The sequence below is a fragment of the Hydractinia symbiolongicarpus genome, chromosome 10 (assembly GCF_029227915.1).
Source record: "Hydractinia symbiolongicarpus strain clone_291-10 chromosome 10, HSymV2.1, whole genome shotgun sequence".
Classification (NCBI taxonomy): domain Eukaryota; kingdom Metazoa; phylum Cnidaria; class Hydrozoa; order Anthoathecata; family Hydractiniidae; genus Hydractinia; species Hydractinia symbiolongicarpus.
In genome coordinates, this window is record NC_079884.1 from 21,321,671 (window position 1) to 21,337,224 (window position 15,554).

The window sequence follows — 15,554 nt, forward strand, 5'->3', positions numbered from 1 at the left end:
CTTTTTGTATTTCTCCTGTAGAGATCTGTCTCAAGGAGCAGTTATCATCTTCATTCTTAGTTCACGTCTGTCTTAACACAGTTGTGACGTTTCTTTGGACATCTTTTCCACAGCTTTACGACATCGAAACCCAATAGTGAATTCAGTAACTTTATTTGTGACATGTACAAAGTCATCATATAGATCATCAAGTTTCTTATCAGAGTTCATGAGCGGTTCAAAGGCTCCTTCTAAGTTGACTTCGAAATCCTCGCAGTTTCTGAATTCGACTGTTTCGAAACATCATATCTTTTGAGAATTCTGGCATGAAACCTTTCCTTCTTTTTAGTTTCCAGGTAGTATTTTGCCATCAGAAAAGAGTGATCAGAGAAGATATCTGCAGATTTGTAACTCTACAGTTTTACACCAGCCCTCTTTGGCTGTTGGGAACAATAATAATAAAGTCAATCTGGTTTTGTGTTTTTCCATCCGGGGATGTCCAGATGTTAAACCTATTATCTATGTGCTTATACATAGTGCTCATAACGCTTAAGTTTTTAATAGCGCAGAACTGTGGAAGCCTCTCTCTGCCATCTTTCATTACACTAGTGCTGAACCTGCTCACTACATTAGATCATCTTGTACAACCATCATTTTCAACTTTACCATTAAAATTAACCAAGATGATTAAATTACATTGTCATTGATTTCTTGTTGCAACTGGTCATAGAATTCGTTCTTTTCGATATCGCTGTATGAGGAGTCTGGGGAATATGTTTCGAACGCAAACGAGGTTGTTCGTTACGAGTTTGTAGCTGAATTAACATCTTCGGTTGGTTGGTAAGGTGATAGCCTTGATCTGCTGAGAAGTTTCCTTGGTCATAAAAGAAGCAACACCTTGACTGTGAATACCGTCTGGTCGCGGAAAATGAGTGATGACATATCCATTGAGTTCAAATGCCTCATCCACTTTGTCAGTCCCATGAGTTTTGGATACCTAGCATATTTGTTTTGAAGCGATCCATTTTACTTTCAGGAGGTTTTTCAGTTTGAAGTTAGTACTATCATTGAGTGTTCTGACATTTCATGTGGCAATGTTTGTCGTTAAACGACCTTCCGGCAGATTTCTATCGCACCCTGGTACACCGGGACTGAGGGCCGTTTTTGTACTTGTCTAAACATTATAAGTGTAAAATGAGCAGAACTATGGGTCAACTGGCTGAAGGTAAAATCCAGGTGTTTTTCCTGAGACACCATCTTACCAGTTGTTAAATCTTTTTACTGATGCCAAAAATCACCATCTCCAGGTAAATCCCAGGAAATATATCGTCTCATACTCGGTCCCCGAATAGACAGCTTAGCCGAACGCACGTGCACCAATTGCAGGTGGTCTAACAGGAATAAGGTGACAGAGCCCGGCAATCACACCCAAAAATTAAGGTGTTTACACTGAATTTAAAGACACCGTTTTATTACTTGAAAAAACTGCTTAGTTGTGAAATACAGGTTTTTGCTTGAATAAAGACAGACTTTGGCTAACTTTTTTTCCTTTACAATTTTGTTTGAAAATGCTATTAACAGATTTATTTTGGCCAATAAAACGATAAAAGGAAGAATGAACAGCAATTTGTAAAATAGTATCCCGTGAAGAAGTCACAGGAAGCGTTAAAAATTATCCTGCGTGACAGACAGGCAATGGGTAGTATTGATATACCAATCTTCCGTAAAGATTTAAAAGAAGCTCACCAGTTTAAACATATTTCCCAAATGGCTATTTTGTGGATCCATTCCTGCCTTTTAGCGTGAAGCAATTAAATTTCCTTGGATTACTGAGATTATAGGTGCACTTAGGAGGACGTTTTTCATTTAATAATCCCCTGCTTTCTAAAAATTCGGAGAAAAAGCAGCAAGCAAAAGAAACCAAAAAAAGCAAAACCGCTGAAGTTATTAGACATTTGAAACATGTTTCGTTGTAAAGATCCAAAAAGGCTAAGAGGAGAAGAAAAAAGTCCATGATTAATTTTCTTTAAATACATACGTTTAAAACATCATTGCTTTTGTTTATTTCTAAGTTTATTCCAACCTCATTCCCAGTGCCAGTTGTCTCTTTTTTGTATCGGGAGGGAGAGCCAAGTGAGGGCGAGCCAAGAACTAACTTTTAAAACCAGCAATTTTTTTTAAAAATTTTAGTGGATAAACTTTCGCAAATCGACAATTTAAAAAGTTTGTACTGAATAAACTTTCGCGAATGGCCTTTTCCAAAGTTTCACGAGACAAAGTTCCGCGAAAAAGGCCAAAAAACTTGAAATTCGCAAAAGTTTCTCCGCAAAAAGTAGTCAAGACAGTCACCCAACACTTACCAATTTAGGAAAAAAGTTCTCGTGAAAGTTCCAATAGTGAACCGCAACATCGTTTTAAATAAAAACAAACCACAGTCTGCAATTATCATCTCATAGTTAATATGGTAGCAACCCATTTTGTCTTTCCGTAAAACTTATTATTCCGTAAAACTCACAAAATTATTAGCTAGTTAAAGGCCAGTAGATTATGTTTTCATGGTGTATACTCATAGCCAAAAACTTAAAATTGGTTTAAGATTTGTACATGGCTATGCAACGTGATGATACATCATCCTAATAGGTGAAAAACACACAAAAAAATATTCTTATAATTACATCGTATTAAGAAGAGAAAACACACCACCAGTTCCAACACCATAATGTCGCAAATCCACTGAACCGCTAAGAGAAATACAACCTTTCAGGTGTAATGTATTCTTTGACAAATAATTTTTCCAAGACATTGGTTAAAATGAAGAAAAAACGGCTTATAACTGTTTGGTATCTGTCACAGGAGATCACTCTGCCAAAAGTTTTTATATTTTGTAGAATAGTTTTTCGTTAAAAAAATTAATCATTATTCTTGGATGAGCCATTAGTAGAGATACATCATAGACCATGCGGCACATCTGCGTGAAGTGCTTACATACGTCTGTGCACCCTATTACGCTTAATACCGTTTTTAAAGATTTTTTATCGCAACTTCAGTTTAAATAAAAAACACAGGAAACAACACGTTGTTACCCTATCCAGCTGAAACAGTCGAAACAAGTTTTCGTAAAATTTCCTATTTATTGTTAGTTCAGATAAAATCACATCCACCAGCCTGTCGTTACCAATTTAGATAGAAAAACAACGCTAAGTATGAAAAGCTGATCGAGACTGATGCCTTATCAATAAACTTTAAGCCCTTGCCAAAGTACAAGGTATAGCTACGTAACCTCAGTTAACATAAGAAAGAGTATTTGGAAATTGTATTTGGTTGCATCAAAATTCCGTACTTTCTGTTTTTTTTTTTACTTCACTTATCCAATACGCATTTAGTTTAACCTAACAGCATGTTGTGATCATATCAAAATCCTTGATAGGTAAAAAAAAATACCCAAAGCATATTTTCCATCACTGAAAGATTACTAAATGTCATCCACTCTTTTGTGATGTGTCTGTTTGCAAAGCCAAATTTCTTCTCGTAAAAGACAGAATATTCGGTGAAAAAGCGAAAAACTCTGTTGTGCAAATGTTTTTAAGACTCTTTTAGAATACAGATGAATGGAAATAGGTACGTTAACTTCTTTCACACGAAATTAAATACTCTTTCTTCCGAACATTTCTAAAACGAAACGTAAATACCGGCTATTCAGTCCATATTAAGAAGAGATTCCTATTTTGTTGATATGCATGTATTTTCGTGTTACGAATCAACATAAACATTTATCAACTTTAAAAACTAAACGTTTAGATCTATAGCGTATTTTTCTGCAGGTGAGATATAAGATATATGTTGGTGGATGTTCTTTAATTGAAACCAAAATAAATTTTACACTTCTCTTTATTAAACGTAGAAGTCTGTCTTGAAGTTTCTTGTATACAACTCAAAAATCAATAATTTGGTCTTAATAAATCAGCTATAAAAAAAATCAAACGCTGCGCTGCTAATTTCCTATGAACCGCAAAAAAACTGAAGCATTCATGATTTCTTTGTGCAAGTTGCGTTCCCCTTTGAAGCCATCTTCTTGTGGTATATTTACGAAAGTATTGCTAATACTGAAGTACGCGTTGTGTTATCAACAATGTACCGTCGTTATACAGTCGAAGAGAATCAAGAGCCAAATGTTGGGATGAGTTTACCTCGAATATGTTAAATTTTCAGTTACTTTACTTTACTTCCTTAAATTATCGCTTTAGTCAGATATAGTAATGTAGCTGCTTTAAATAAATATGCAGAAATTATGAGAGGGGTGTATTCTATCGCAAAAATATCTGGGATCACAAAGTGTAAAAAGGTGGCTTTACAAAAGTGCGACAAATTGGGGTACACATTGCGATGGAATTACAAATTTTGACAAAATTGGATCACAAAGTGCGATGGGGTTACAAAGTGATATACTACAATTATATAATAGCCAGCAAAAAAATTAAATTGAGTTTGAAGACATTTCAAGAGACCAGAGTTTAGTTAGGTGTCAGTGTTTTTAAAGATAAAAACAAGACTTAAAACAAAAAGATAAAAACAAGATTTAAAACAAAATGATATATTTGCTTGAGCACTGGACGTTGATTAAGTGCTTTTAACAGAAAAATGCATGTCAAATATTCATTAGAAATCAATTCTTCTTAGATGAATTATAGTTTTTGCTTCTTTCAGCACTCCATACGTAAGAAGCAAACTTTCGGCCAATCAGATATATAAAGAAGAAAACAAAATGGCAGAATATACAAAAAATAATAAATTCGCTACTCGACTGATGATTCATAAAAGGGTAAGCATAATATCCGTTCATTTTTGCGCAATGGTTAATCCAAGATAAATAGCCGGAACCGAGGGTAACAATGTAGATTAAGATTCTCCAAATGGGAGGGTGTTGGTAATTAACGCAAATCGTTAAAATAAACGCAATTATAATCGGAAGAGTGTGCAAAAACTGGTTGAACCATCCGAAAAGTGGTGAAATTTTTTCCATCGCTTCTGAATGCATCCCATCGTAGTCAACATAGAGTATACCCCAGTATAAAATACACACGAAAACCGACAATGTAAACGCCCAAAAGGACATCAGCTCGTCACGAACCAATAAAATCACCGAACGTGATTCTTCTTTAGAGCTTTTCGATTCCAGCCAATTTGTTGTCAGTTGTATGAGATCTGCGAAGCATGCAACTCCGGAACTTATCCATACCAAGTATGCTGTTATATGTGTTAAATATTTCGTTCGTCCACCGTAGGTTTTGTTTTCTGAAAAAGGATAGCAGCATCTATCGTGATAAATACCAAAACAATACCAAATGAAAAGAGATGAGTGTAAGATACAGGATGTTTTAGTGACAGAAGGAGCACATTTCCCAGGTTTAGCAAACATTCTCTAAGTTGTTGATTCTCTGGACTAAAACGAACAATAATAAAGGTCGGCTAAAAAACTGTGAAACAACTATATTACTAAACTTATCACTTTAAAACATATTTTATTTGACTGGGTTTTCTGCTATAGCGCAAAAAGCTCACGTGGCCATTCTTTGATGGAATTAAAGATTTTGTCCAAGTGAGCACGCGCTAACAAAAAACTCACGGGCATTTTGTGCTATACTGGAAAATACAGCTAAATAGAGACGGGCCTTTAAAAGGGGCTACAACACCGACTGTTAATTTTAAACTTTAGTGACTTGCACGAAAGTCGAAATAATTGGCGGGAGAAAGGTTTATAAACACCAATGTCAAAAACAACATCTTGAATTTACTGAAAGATCATATGAGACATGCAAAAATACTGAAAACGATAGAAAAAAGTCTTCACATATATTTGATATCCTCAATTCATCACATATAAGCATTCACCTTGCTTTCTGATAAAAGAATACCACCAGATATTAACCAAACACAGCCCTTTTCGTTGTCTTTATTTCCTCCTCAAAACAGAACTTCAATTTTTCTGTTATGTGAAATAATCTGCAGAGCAAAATTTATTTTATCGCCAAAGACAAAATAATGAAATATAATGCTTTTACAACAAAAATAACAGAGCTATGCAAAAAAAATGTTATCATTATTGATGTTTTTTTATTCCAATAATACTGTAAGACCGGGCTCATAATGCCATATCTATGAATTATCAAAGAGACAGCTTACTGTAAAAACATTCTATGAAAAGCATTTAAAAAGATAGAAAAAGGGATTTAAAATAAAGATGCCTTTATTATCAAATATGGAGTCCCATCAAATGCAATTTCGACTTGCATCAAAAATGAAGAAACGTAAAGCTTTGGCAGAAAAATCGAAAAAATTAAAGAGAGCAATTCGAAGAGTGGTACGAACTTGGGTCTAGCGTCCCTTGATAAAAAAAGAAACAATAAAAGCTATTTCCAGCGCAAAACATTCGAAATATTTGTTAGGTAACAAACTGTTACACACATGGTTAGCATCCTCAAGGTTTCCCCTATAAGTAGAGCTATAGTCTTCCTCATGATTCGCCTACCTGTGGGAAATGTTTTATATCGTGGGTAACGCGTATTGTTTATTAAAAAAACTTGCAGAGAAAATGTTGTATTGCTCAGAAAAAACAGCTGAGTCATTTTTTGCTTTGCCCTTATGTTATGCATATTATCTTTAAGGCTGGTAAGTAAGTAAGTAAAATTCATTTCAGGGTATATTACAATGGCTCTTCAACCCGTTAATTGTTGTGAAACTGTTCTATTGTTGCAAAGGTAGAAAACATCGCATCTCTACAATATTTGTAGTGCAACATCTCTTGTTTTGTTTTTATTGTGCAAAATCTGTTTCCAAAAAATGGTGTACCGGTGACTGTTGTGCAATTATTACGCAACTCTTGTGTAAGAAAATTTAGGTTAATGGAAACTAAACTAAACCGAAATAGGCGAAATCCACTGTAGAAAAAGATTTATCATGCTTTCGCGTAAGAAAAACCTGGTTTTAACTTATGATGCTACTAAATGATAGAAACTGTATGTATTTCTTTATGCAAGCTAAAATATTTAATTGTTTAAAAACATTATTATTTCTTCTATTATCAACCTTTGTAAAGAATTGGGTTGATGTGTTTTAAGGGTTATTTATAGTGGAATTGTTAATTATTTTGCTTAAATATCAGAAGCCTTGTTTTAAAAATGCTGTGTAAGAACTATGTTTAGTACTAGTGTGAGTAGTACCTTAGTACCTGTGTCTCCTTTCAACTTGTGCAGAGGAGCTTAATTTTACTGCATGAACACACGTGCCATGTTTGCGAACTGTGAGTTTTATTTCAGTGAACGCTTATATTTAAGACCAGGGAGAGCTAACGGAGACTACCCTTTTTTTTTTTGGTGTTAGCAGCTCACTTTTACAAAAACATCTAATTTAAGAAGAAAAGAATGTTATTTTATATTTCTGTTTAGTTATTTTAATTTTAATTATAAGAAGATATAAAAAGAAAAATATAGCCACGTTAGCTGTGAAAATAAGTTCTGTCCTCTCATAAATGTTATTTTTGTTTTTATAATACGCATAAACTAGGGGTTCACACTAGAATAAAGCATGCTTAGTATAAAAAAGCAAAAATTAAGAGTGCCTCGAAGCACTCTTTATTTTTGATTTATTTAAAGCATGTTTAAAGAAAGTAAACATAATTTGAAAGACATTTTAATAAAGCAAAAATTCGTTCACATTATTAAACACGCTTTAAATCATGCTTTAAATTTATAGCATGCTTTTAAAATTCTAGTGTGAACCCCTCCCCTTGAGTTGTTTCAAAGTGGGAGGTTAAGATTTAGCTAACCATGTATATTCAAAATATATCTTCAAAAAGTTTAACTGAGCTTACAGAATACGCACATCGTGATGGAACAATTTTCGAATAACCGCTTCCTATATTTACACTTAAAAAACAATAAGGACAAGGACACTAAATTACATAAAATACTAAAAACTCTTTTTTGGTGACAACAAAAAAGTTTAAAACTTACGATTTCTCTTTCGCCTTCTCTCAAATACTACAACGCGGACTTTGAACTGTATTTAATATTTATGTTTTTAATTTAAGCCTGGTTTCCATTACATTAAGTTAGTGTGTCTTGAAAACACGTAATAACTTTCGAGATTACTGCTTATTGTGCATAAGAAGTTAATAATAACAATTGAAGTATTTTCCGATATTGATTCTGAAAGTTGAAGGAAAATGAAACATTTTGACTTAATAGTTTGGTCAACTCGTGCTTTCATGTAATTATTCTTATGCCATTCTTTGCGATGAATGTGTATCTTTAATGATTCAGCCTTAATAGATCACACATGTGGTCATGCGATCGGCACGTGCAGATAGATTCTAAACAAACAAAATGCATGAGCATTTGTTTAAAATATTTTGTGTATAATTCATGTATTTGTTATTTGTTGTTGCGGATAGCGGAAATTGTCAAGCCACCAGGCCGGTTGTTTCGAACCATTAACCGGAGTCCCGAAATCAAAAACGGGCTTCTTTGTTTCGCATTTTAACTAGATAAAACCTCATATAATGTAAATTCGATAAACCAATGTTGATTTAAGATCTGTTTTAGGTCAGGCTGACCTAATACTTTATAGAGCACAAACCCTGTCAAGGTATGGTATGTTCTTTCGTTAGAGTTTGATCGTGACACTAAACTTCACAACACACGAACCCTGTCAAGGTTGTTTCTTAGAATAAGTATAGTGTGTTCTTTCGCCAGGGTTTGATCGTGAGAATAGACACTAAATTATGTCAAGGTTGTTTCTTGGAATAAGTATATAGTGTGTTCTTTCGCTAGGGTTTGATCGTGAGACTATTGATAGGAGTATTGATAGGAGATATTGATCGTAAGTATTGATAGGAGTCTTACGTTTTGGGGCGTAAGATTCTTTCTGCTTTTAACTTGCCTTGCGAAAGTTTAAAGGGGGGCTTCCACTCAACGATCGATACGACCGCATTCGTGGAAACCCGACTTAAGTGAACAGGGTGCTGCCGACATGATAATGTGATGGTAATTACAAATCGTGTGGACAATGAAATTTTTGCATCAATTTCTTCAACTAGGATAGTAAAACCTAGAAAGCATTAACTGAGCTTCTAATTTGAATTTTCGTCTCCTTGGTTAGAATACATATTTTGAAATAGCATGTATTCTTACTTCTCATCACTGGATTCATTGCCATTTTACCATTCTGATTGGTTGGTTACAAAAATAATGATGGGATTTATAAGCACAGAACCCCGTGTAATTTTTGCTTTACTAATTCGAATTTTGGAAATGGACGTTAGACGAAACGAATATATGTGCACCACGAAAAAATACCAAAATTAATTTTTATGAGAAAATATTCCACAAAGTAAAAAAGTGCCTGGTGACTGTATATTTGCTATGACTGGAAAAGGGCTGAAGTTGCGGGACAATTTTTTAAAACGTTATACATTTAAAACGCTTTATCAAGCTGTAAGCGGTTTGCGGAATTTACTTCACACGATAGCTATATACTAAAAGCCCCATATGGATGTGTAACAGGATTTACCTGCACTTAAGCGTCCAACCTGACGTTCATTATCACCCAGCTAATATTTCATTTAAGTATTCTTCAAAAAATGGACAAAGATAAATGCGAAATTAGATCATTTAAAATTAGAATTTTAGATTTCAGCAAAATGCCACGTGACATACATCATCACTTTTTGTAACTTGCAACCCAACACAAGCGAAGTTATGATGGTAGGGAGATACCCCCAGGGTTTGTTGCCTATGTCAAAACCGCTATCGCTTGCTTGCAGGCAAAAAACCCTGGGGACGAGGTTGGGCAATACCCCTTTCTGTGGGACTCCACTCGTCCTATTATGCCTCTTCCTAAATAGACTTAAAAATCGTGAAGAAATATAAAAATGCTTTGTTGGCTAACCAACATTAAATTGCCATAAATACACATTCACAAGTTACGTTTTACGAGTTTCGTTCCTCTTCCACTACTAACAGTCCCCATATCATTGAATTAAGGATGATGCTAATTATAAAGCAAACGTATTTAATTTTTCATATTTTATTTATTTTATTATTTATAGTGGAGTTACAATAATGTAGCATCTAAGCGATCTGAGCTGATAAAAATCGACTAGTAACATAAAATACACATACAGAAAAACAAGATGTAGATATAAAATAAAAATGAATATTTTGGATTAGATATAGCCCAACCGAGACGACACGGACAAGAAAAATGTTCACCTTCTTTTAGACGATAAATGAAAGTATTGAGAGTGGTACAATTCTTCATACAATTGAGGACCTCTGTAAGAAACTCTTTCAAGACCATCGTTTATCGTCTTAGGCTGTTTACAATGGAACGCTTGAGGTCTACGAAAAGAATATGGTATGGATCTGATAGCAAATAAATTTAGGATTCATATTATTAAAATAAATATATTTTGCACATGAATATTTTTTTCACCTCTTAAATTGCACAGTTCTTCATAAGAAAAGTCTTTATCACATTGTATTATAAACCTCATTGCTCTTTCATGAGTATGAGATATTCTATTATGACACTCCGAAGACAGAACCTCCAAATGAGAGGACAATAGTTGAACTGGGGTTTGACAAATGGATTTACCAAGCTTTGTAGTTTCCATTTGTTCAAGCAAGAACCCAACCTGACTAAAGCATTCAGCTTTCTACTGGCATTTCTACAAAGCTTGTGTATGTGCTCAATTTGTTATCAACGTCAATTCCTAGTACTTTGACTGATGTGACGCTCTTTAGAACAATGGAACCTAAATCGATAGAAGGAGAAAGATTGTTGTGAAATCGTGGTATCGTAAAATAACACTTTTCTATGTTTAGATAGAGGAAATTTTCTTGAAACCACGCTGTTACAACCTTCATTTCTTCAACCTATTTACGTTCTACACAGACGTATGTTGACAACTGAAATCAAAACAGCAAAGTAAACATGCTTAGCTTTCTGAACTTTCTCCAAACTAATTTCGTTTTTATGTAATGTTGCGCTACCATGGCTAATTGTAAAACAAGTATTGAAATTCTTATGTGCGGTCTTAAACATAGTAGAACAATACTGCATGGAAAGTTTACAAACAGAAAATAAAATAAAAAAGAGCTTTATACTACAAAAAATAAGTTGAAGAAGACTGAAATAAGGAATTCCTTTTTTGCATAACTGAGCTGCAATAACGCGAATATGATCAACAGCATGTGAAAGTGGGAGCAGCTACCAAAAAGATTGACGACCTTAAACATCCTTATCTTAATATCAGCTGGCAGACGAGAAGCTTTGTGTAACCACTCATCTTCATATTTATTGCTATACAACTAACTTGAACCTCCAAGGGTGGAAAGTTAACAAATGTTCGAGTTATATGAAGTGCCTGTTAAGTCAAATTTGGCCTAAAATGAGATTAAAGTTCGAGTTAAAGCGATTTTTTGCAAGGGGTTGGGTAACAGTTACCGAAAAAGATGCAATCTTGACCATGAAAAAGGCATGCAAGTTCCTTGTTAATTGAATTTTCCTTGACAGATCTGATATTTATCTAGTCTTTTCTGAATATAAAGTGCAAAAAATGGTCGAGTAAACGAATGTGTTTGACTTATCCGAGGTTCGAGTTAACTAGAATTATTTTTCTTGGGGAAACCGTCACTTACTTTCAAGTAAATTAACTGAGACAAGGTTAAAATTTAACCTCGTCTCAGTTAATTTAGCTACCTCCAAATTATAGGTACAATGCCATAGCTTTAGTGAATTCAATAACACTGTTAATGTCAATGTTCGGAATACGTAATGTTTAAACTGAACATTACCTGGGATTTTATAGCCTGACATTTTTAAATATTGTATTGCATTATTCTGCACTACGGTCATTATCCATGATATCCAACTTCATACATAATACCCATAATACATAATACATAATTTCCAATTCATTCATACCCTACGAAACTTGTATGTATAACTGTTTTTGTAGGTCACCCTACAGTACTCCATTACTCAAACCTAAATGAAGTTCTCGAGATGTTATGGGCAGGAACACTAGAAAAACATGTTTTTGAACTCTCTACTGTATCACACCTGATAAATTTAGTTGTAATTTCCTAGATGCAAGAAGTCAATGCTAACTTTGGTCACAAACTAATAGTTATCTCTTTTCAGGTATGTAAAAACGGGATTAGAAGACACAGATCTACTTCCTTCTCGAAAGGCTATTTGCAAGAGAAAAAAATATACACGGTAGCGTTAATATACAGAATATAAGCACGTGACCAAATATAACCAATCACAATACTATATACAAAAAATAGAAACATGCGCAATGCGCAATACGAAATCCTAACTTCTGCGGGGTAGTTTCATTGCGACAAGTTTATCGTTTTTACGTTTATTGAATTTCACAGATTCACAATTTAAGAATTGTAACAGCAAAGCTATTGGAATTTCATCTTTTTTTTTCGATATTATATCAGTTTAACATGGTGTAAAAATAATCAATATGGTTTCTCAAAAAACGTTTTTTGGGGCCACTATTTTTAAAACATACAAAGGCACAAACCACAAGAAGAGCTCATTTTTAGCATTTCAAGGTTTACCTTGGGATACACATGGCACGATACGAAACATCATCCAACTATCCCTCTGTTCAATTAGCTTTGCTGTTTAGGGCTTTCTGCTTCTGTGAATGAAGAAAAGCAACCTAAGGATGCTATTTTTATGATGGTTTTTGCAAACTCAGTAAGAATTCGCTAAATATTTCCGATACGATATAAATCAATATTAAAAAGCCGAAGTGCAACCACACAGAAATGACAATGTTGTATACACATCTCAGTTGAAGTATGATTATACCGAATGTAATCACTTAACCTTTCTATTTGTTTGTAAGCTGGAGATCATGCGTTTTAATTCCCAGTGTTAAGAAGGGATACATCGTTTTAAATCACTTGGTATAAGCCACACCAGATCTTACGTGGTGTTTAAATAGGCTCAGGTAGACTTGGACTTCAAAGTGTATGATCTGGGGAAACCTCTATAACATTTTCCAATGTTTTTGAAAGACGACTTAATGACAAGAACGGAAGATAAACTTCAGAAAAAAGCAAAAACAGTTATGGCAACTTTAAAGCAGCAAGTAAGAAAGTTGGTTCATTGAAAAGATTGTTAACATTATATTCCACACTTCCGCGACGTTGCTACGTTGCTGTAACAGGGCATCACAAACATCCCAATACTTCACTTCACACAAGCACACAAACAACACAGATATGTCACACTAACAAAGAATATTAATAACACACGAATATAAGAAATATGTTATATCCAAGAGAAAGAAGGTAAGAAACGTGGCATACAATAAACAAAGGTGAAGCGACTACATATAAAGCATATTGCAAAAAACGCAAGGAAAGTGAACAAAGTTTTCCTTCGTAGAGTTTGTGGCCTACTAACCCGACTCTATAGTTTGAGACCGGACAGTATTATATTACAATGTTTTCCTCATAATGGGTTAAACAGACACCGCCGTTGTGCCGTGAAATTATTAATAAAACAGGGGTTCGATTAATTATAAAATAACTTTGACAATAAAGACTCAGAGTTAAAAGTGATGAAATAGCTATAATACAAATTGTTCTAATTTGTTTCTAATGGTTAAATGATCACAGAATTGAAAGACGATTTGACATTCATGCTTGACAAAGATAGAGGCTTGAATCAAACCTAATATTACTACGCCTTCCTTATTTAACACTCTTCAAGACAGCTTCTTAGTAATCTGTCCAATTTATGAGCTGAGTACACAATATTCTCCTTAAAAACAATTTTAAAGCAATCTATGACTTTAATTTTGTGAGTTAAAATAAATTCTAATTTTTCTTTCTTTTAACATTCAAATTTAGTGATACCTTTTTTCGGGTCGCATGTCTTTTTATTTTTATTTACATTATATGTTTAATTTCCAGTTAGAACATATAATGTAAATTCAGTTAGCAAAATATTTTGCGACTTACACTAGCTACATTTGCTGCATAATTATTGCACGATAATACAAAAAAACACTTTATTAAAAATCAAGCTTGATATTCGACCGACTTTTTAAAATTGCTTAGTTTGTAAAAAACACTTTACCTCAGACTGTGATTCCACAGTAAAAGAGTTTAGTTCAGTTCACTTGTAGTGCTAATCTGATGTAAAACGCTGAGTATCCTAGCTTCGGCTTTATTTTATCTCACTGTTAGTGCAACATAGAGTCTGCCCAATTTCATTTATTTTTGTCTAGCGACCAAGTATATTCTTTGCCCATTTTACCAAGATTGAAAAGTAAAAACACTATTTATTTTCAAATTTACAGCCATTTTAAGAGCCCAAACCAGCCACTTACATCATGGAGGTATACCTACATACTAACATCCAGTAGCTTATTTATCCCAGAAGCCAACTGGTAGCCTTGTGGTAGAGCTTTCGCTTCTAGTGCGGGAGGTCTTTGGTTCAACCCCCCGTCTTGCCGGAGACTATAAAAGTGTGAACCTGACCTTTGCTTAGCGCTTAGCATGAGCATAGGATAATATCTTAGGCGGTTGTCTAGTTGAGCGATTGCTGTGCTTGCACGACTTTTGTACCTTAAATGGGAGCTTTAAATGCGTTAGGACCCCTTCGCAGGACCCCCTTGGAAAGTAGTACAAATAGGAACTGAAGAGGCTATCCTGGGTAAGCAATTTCAAATAAATAAATAAATAAATAAATAAATAAATAAATAAATAAATAAATAAATAAATAAATAAATAAATAAATAAATAAATAAATAAATAAATAAATAAATAAATAAATAAATAAATAAATAAATAAATAAATAAATAAATAAATAAATAAATAAATAAATAAATAAATAAATAAATAAATAAATAAATAAATAAATAAATAAATAAATAAATAAATAAATAAACAAAAGCTTCCAGTACGATTATCTGTTTGCTGATATGCACCTATATATGCAGGAAAAACACGTCTGTACGCTACTCCTATAAATTTTCAACAAACATGCACCTGCGATGATGGAAATAATGAAATTTAGAAAAATACCTGTGAAATGGCAAACGCCATGTGTTCTTAGACGTGCATGAAGTAACAATAAAAAATTGACGCGCGTTGTAGAGAAGTGTTTAGTGAATGGTGCATGTCGCGATAATAAGTAAATTTGACCAAAATTGGTTTCAGGATAACAACTCATGCCTTCGGGTCTGCAGGCTGCTGCCAGCTAATATGGCTTATTCTAATAAACTTAGAATATTATTTTTATTTTCTGGTGCTGACTAAAATTCTTTAAATTCACTTAACATATATAATTTAATTTACTTTTACACTTCCTTAACCAAATAAAGAATTTTCAAAATACGCAACTAGCATTTTCCAGTTGGTTTGATTATAATGTTAATTAAAGCTATTTGTCCTACTACGGGAATCGCAGATGGGGAGGGAGGAAACCCTCCTACTGTATCCCAACTGGTAGGAGTGTCCTGTTATGCAATGGATAT

At 33.8% G+C, this 15,554-nt stretch overlaps 1 protein-coding gene across 2 annotated transcripts; it reads right to left on the minus strand.

The window, feature by feature from the left end:
- Window positions 1-4,265: 4,265 nt before the first annotated feature.
- On the minus strand, window positions 4,266-8,124 carry LOC130612501 (androgen-induced gene 1 protein-like). 2 transcript variants are annotated; one of them, XM_057433824.1, is made up of 2 exons: window positions 7,989-8,124; window positions 4,266-5,419 (listed from the first exon to the last, which is right to left on the minus strand). In XM_057433824.1, the coding sequence occupies exon 2, from the start codon at window positions 5,393-5,395 to the stop codon at window positions 4,643-4,645; it is 753 nt and encodes a 250-aa protein (XP_057289807.1). In that variant the 5' UTR covers window positions 5,396-5,419; window positions 7,989-8,124; the 3' UTR covers window positions 4,266-4,642. The 2 variants fall into 2 exon arrangements, with proteins under 2 accessions (XP_057289807.1, XP_057289808.1); XM_057433825.1 differs by lacking the exon at window positions 7,989-8,124 and adding an exon at window positions 5,869-5,887.
- Window positions 8,125-15,554: the final 7,430 nt, after the last annotated feature.

What these genes read in the sequence shown, in the direction of transcription:
- LOC130612501 (XM_057433824.1), bottom strand. Translation starts at nt 5,395, where the DNA reads ATGTTTGCTAAACCTGGGAAATGTGCTCCTTCTGTCACTAAAACATCC.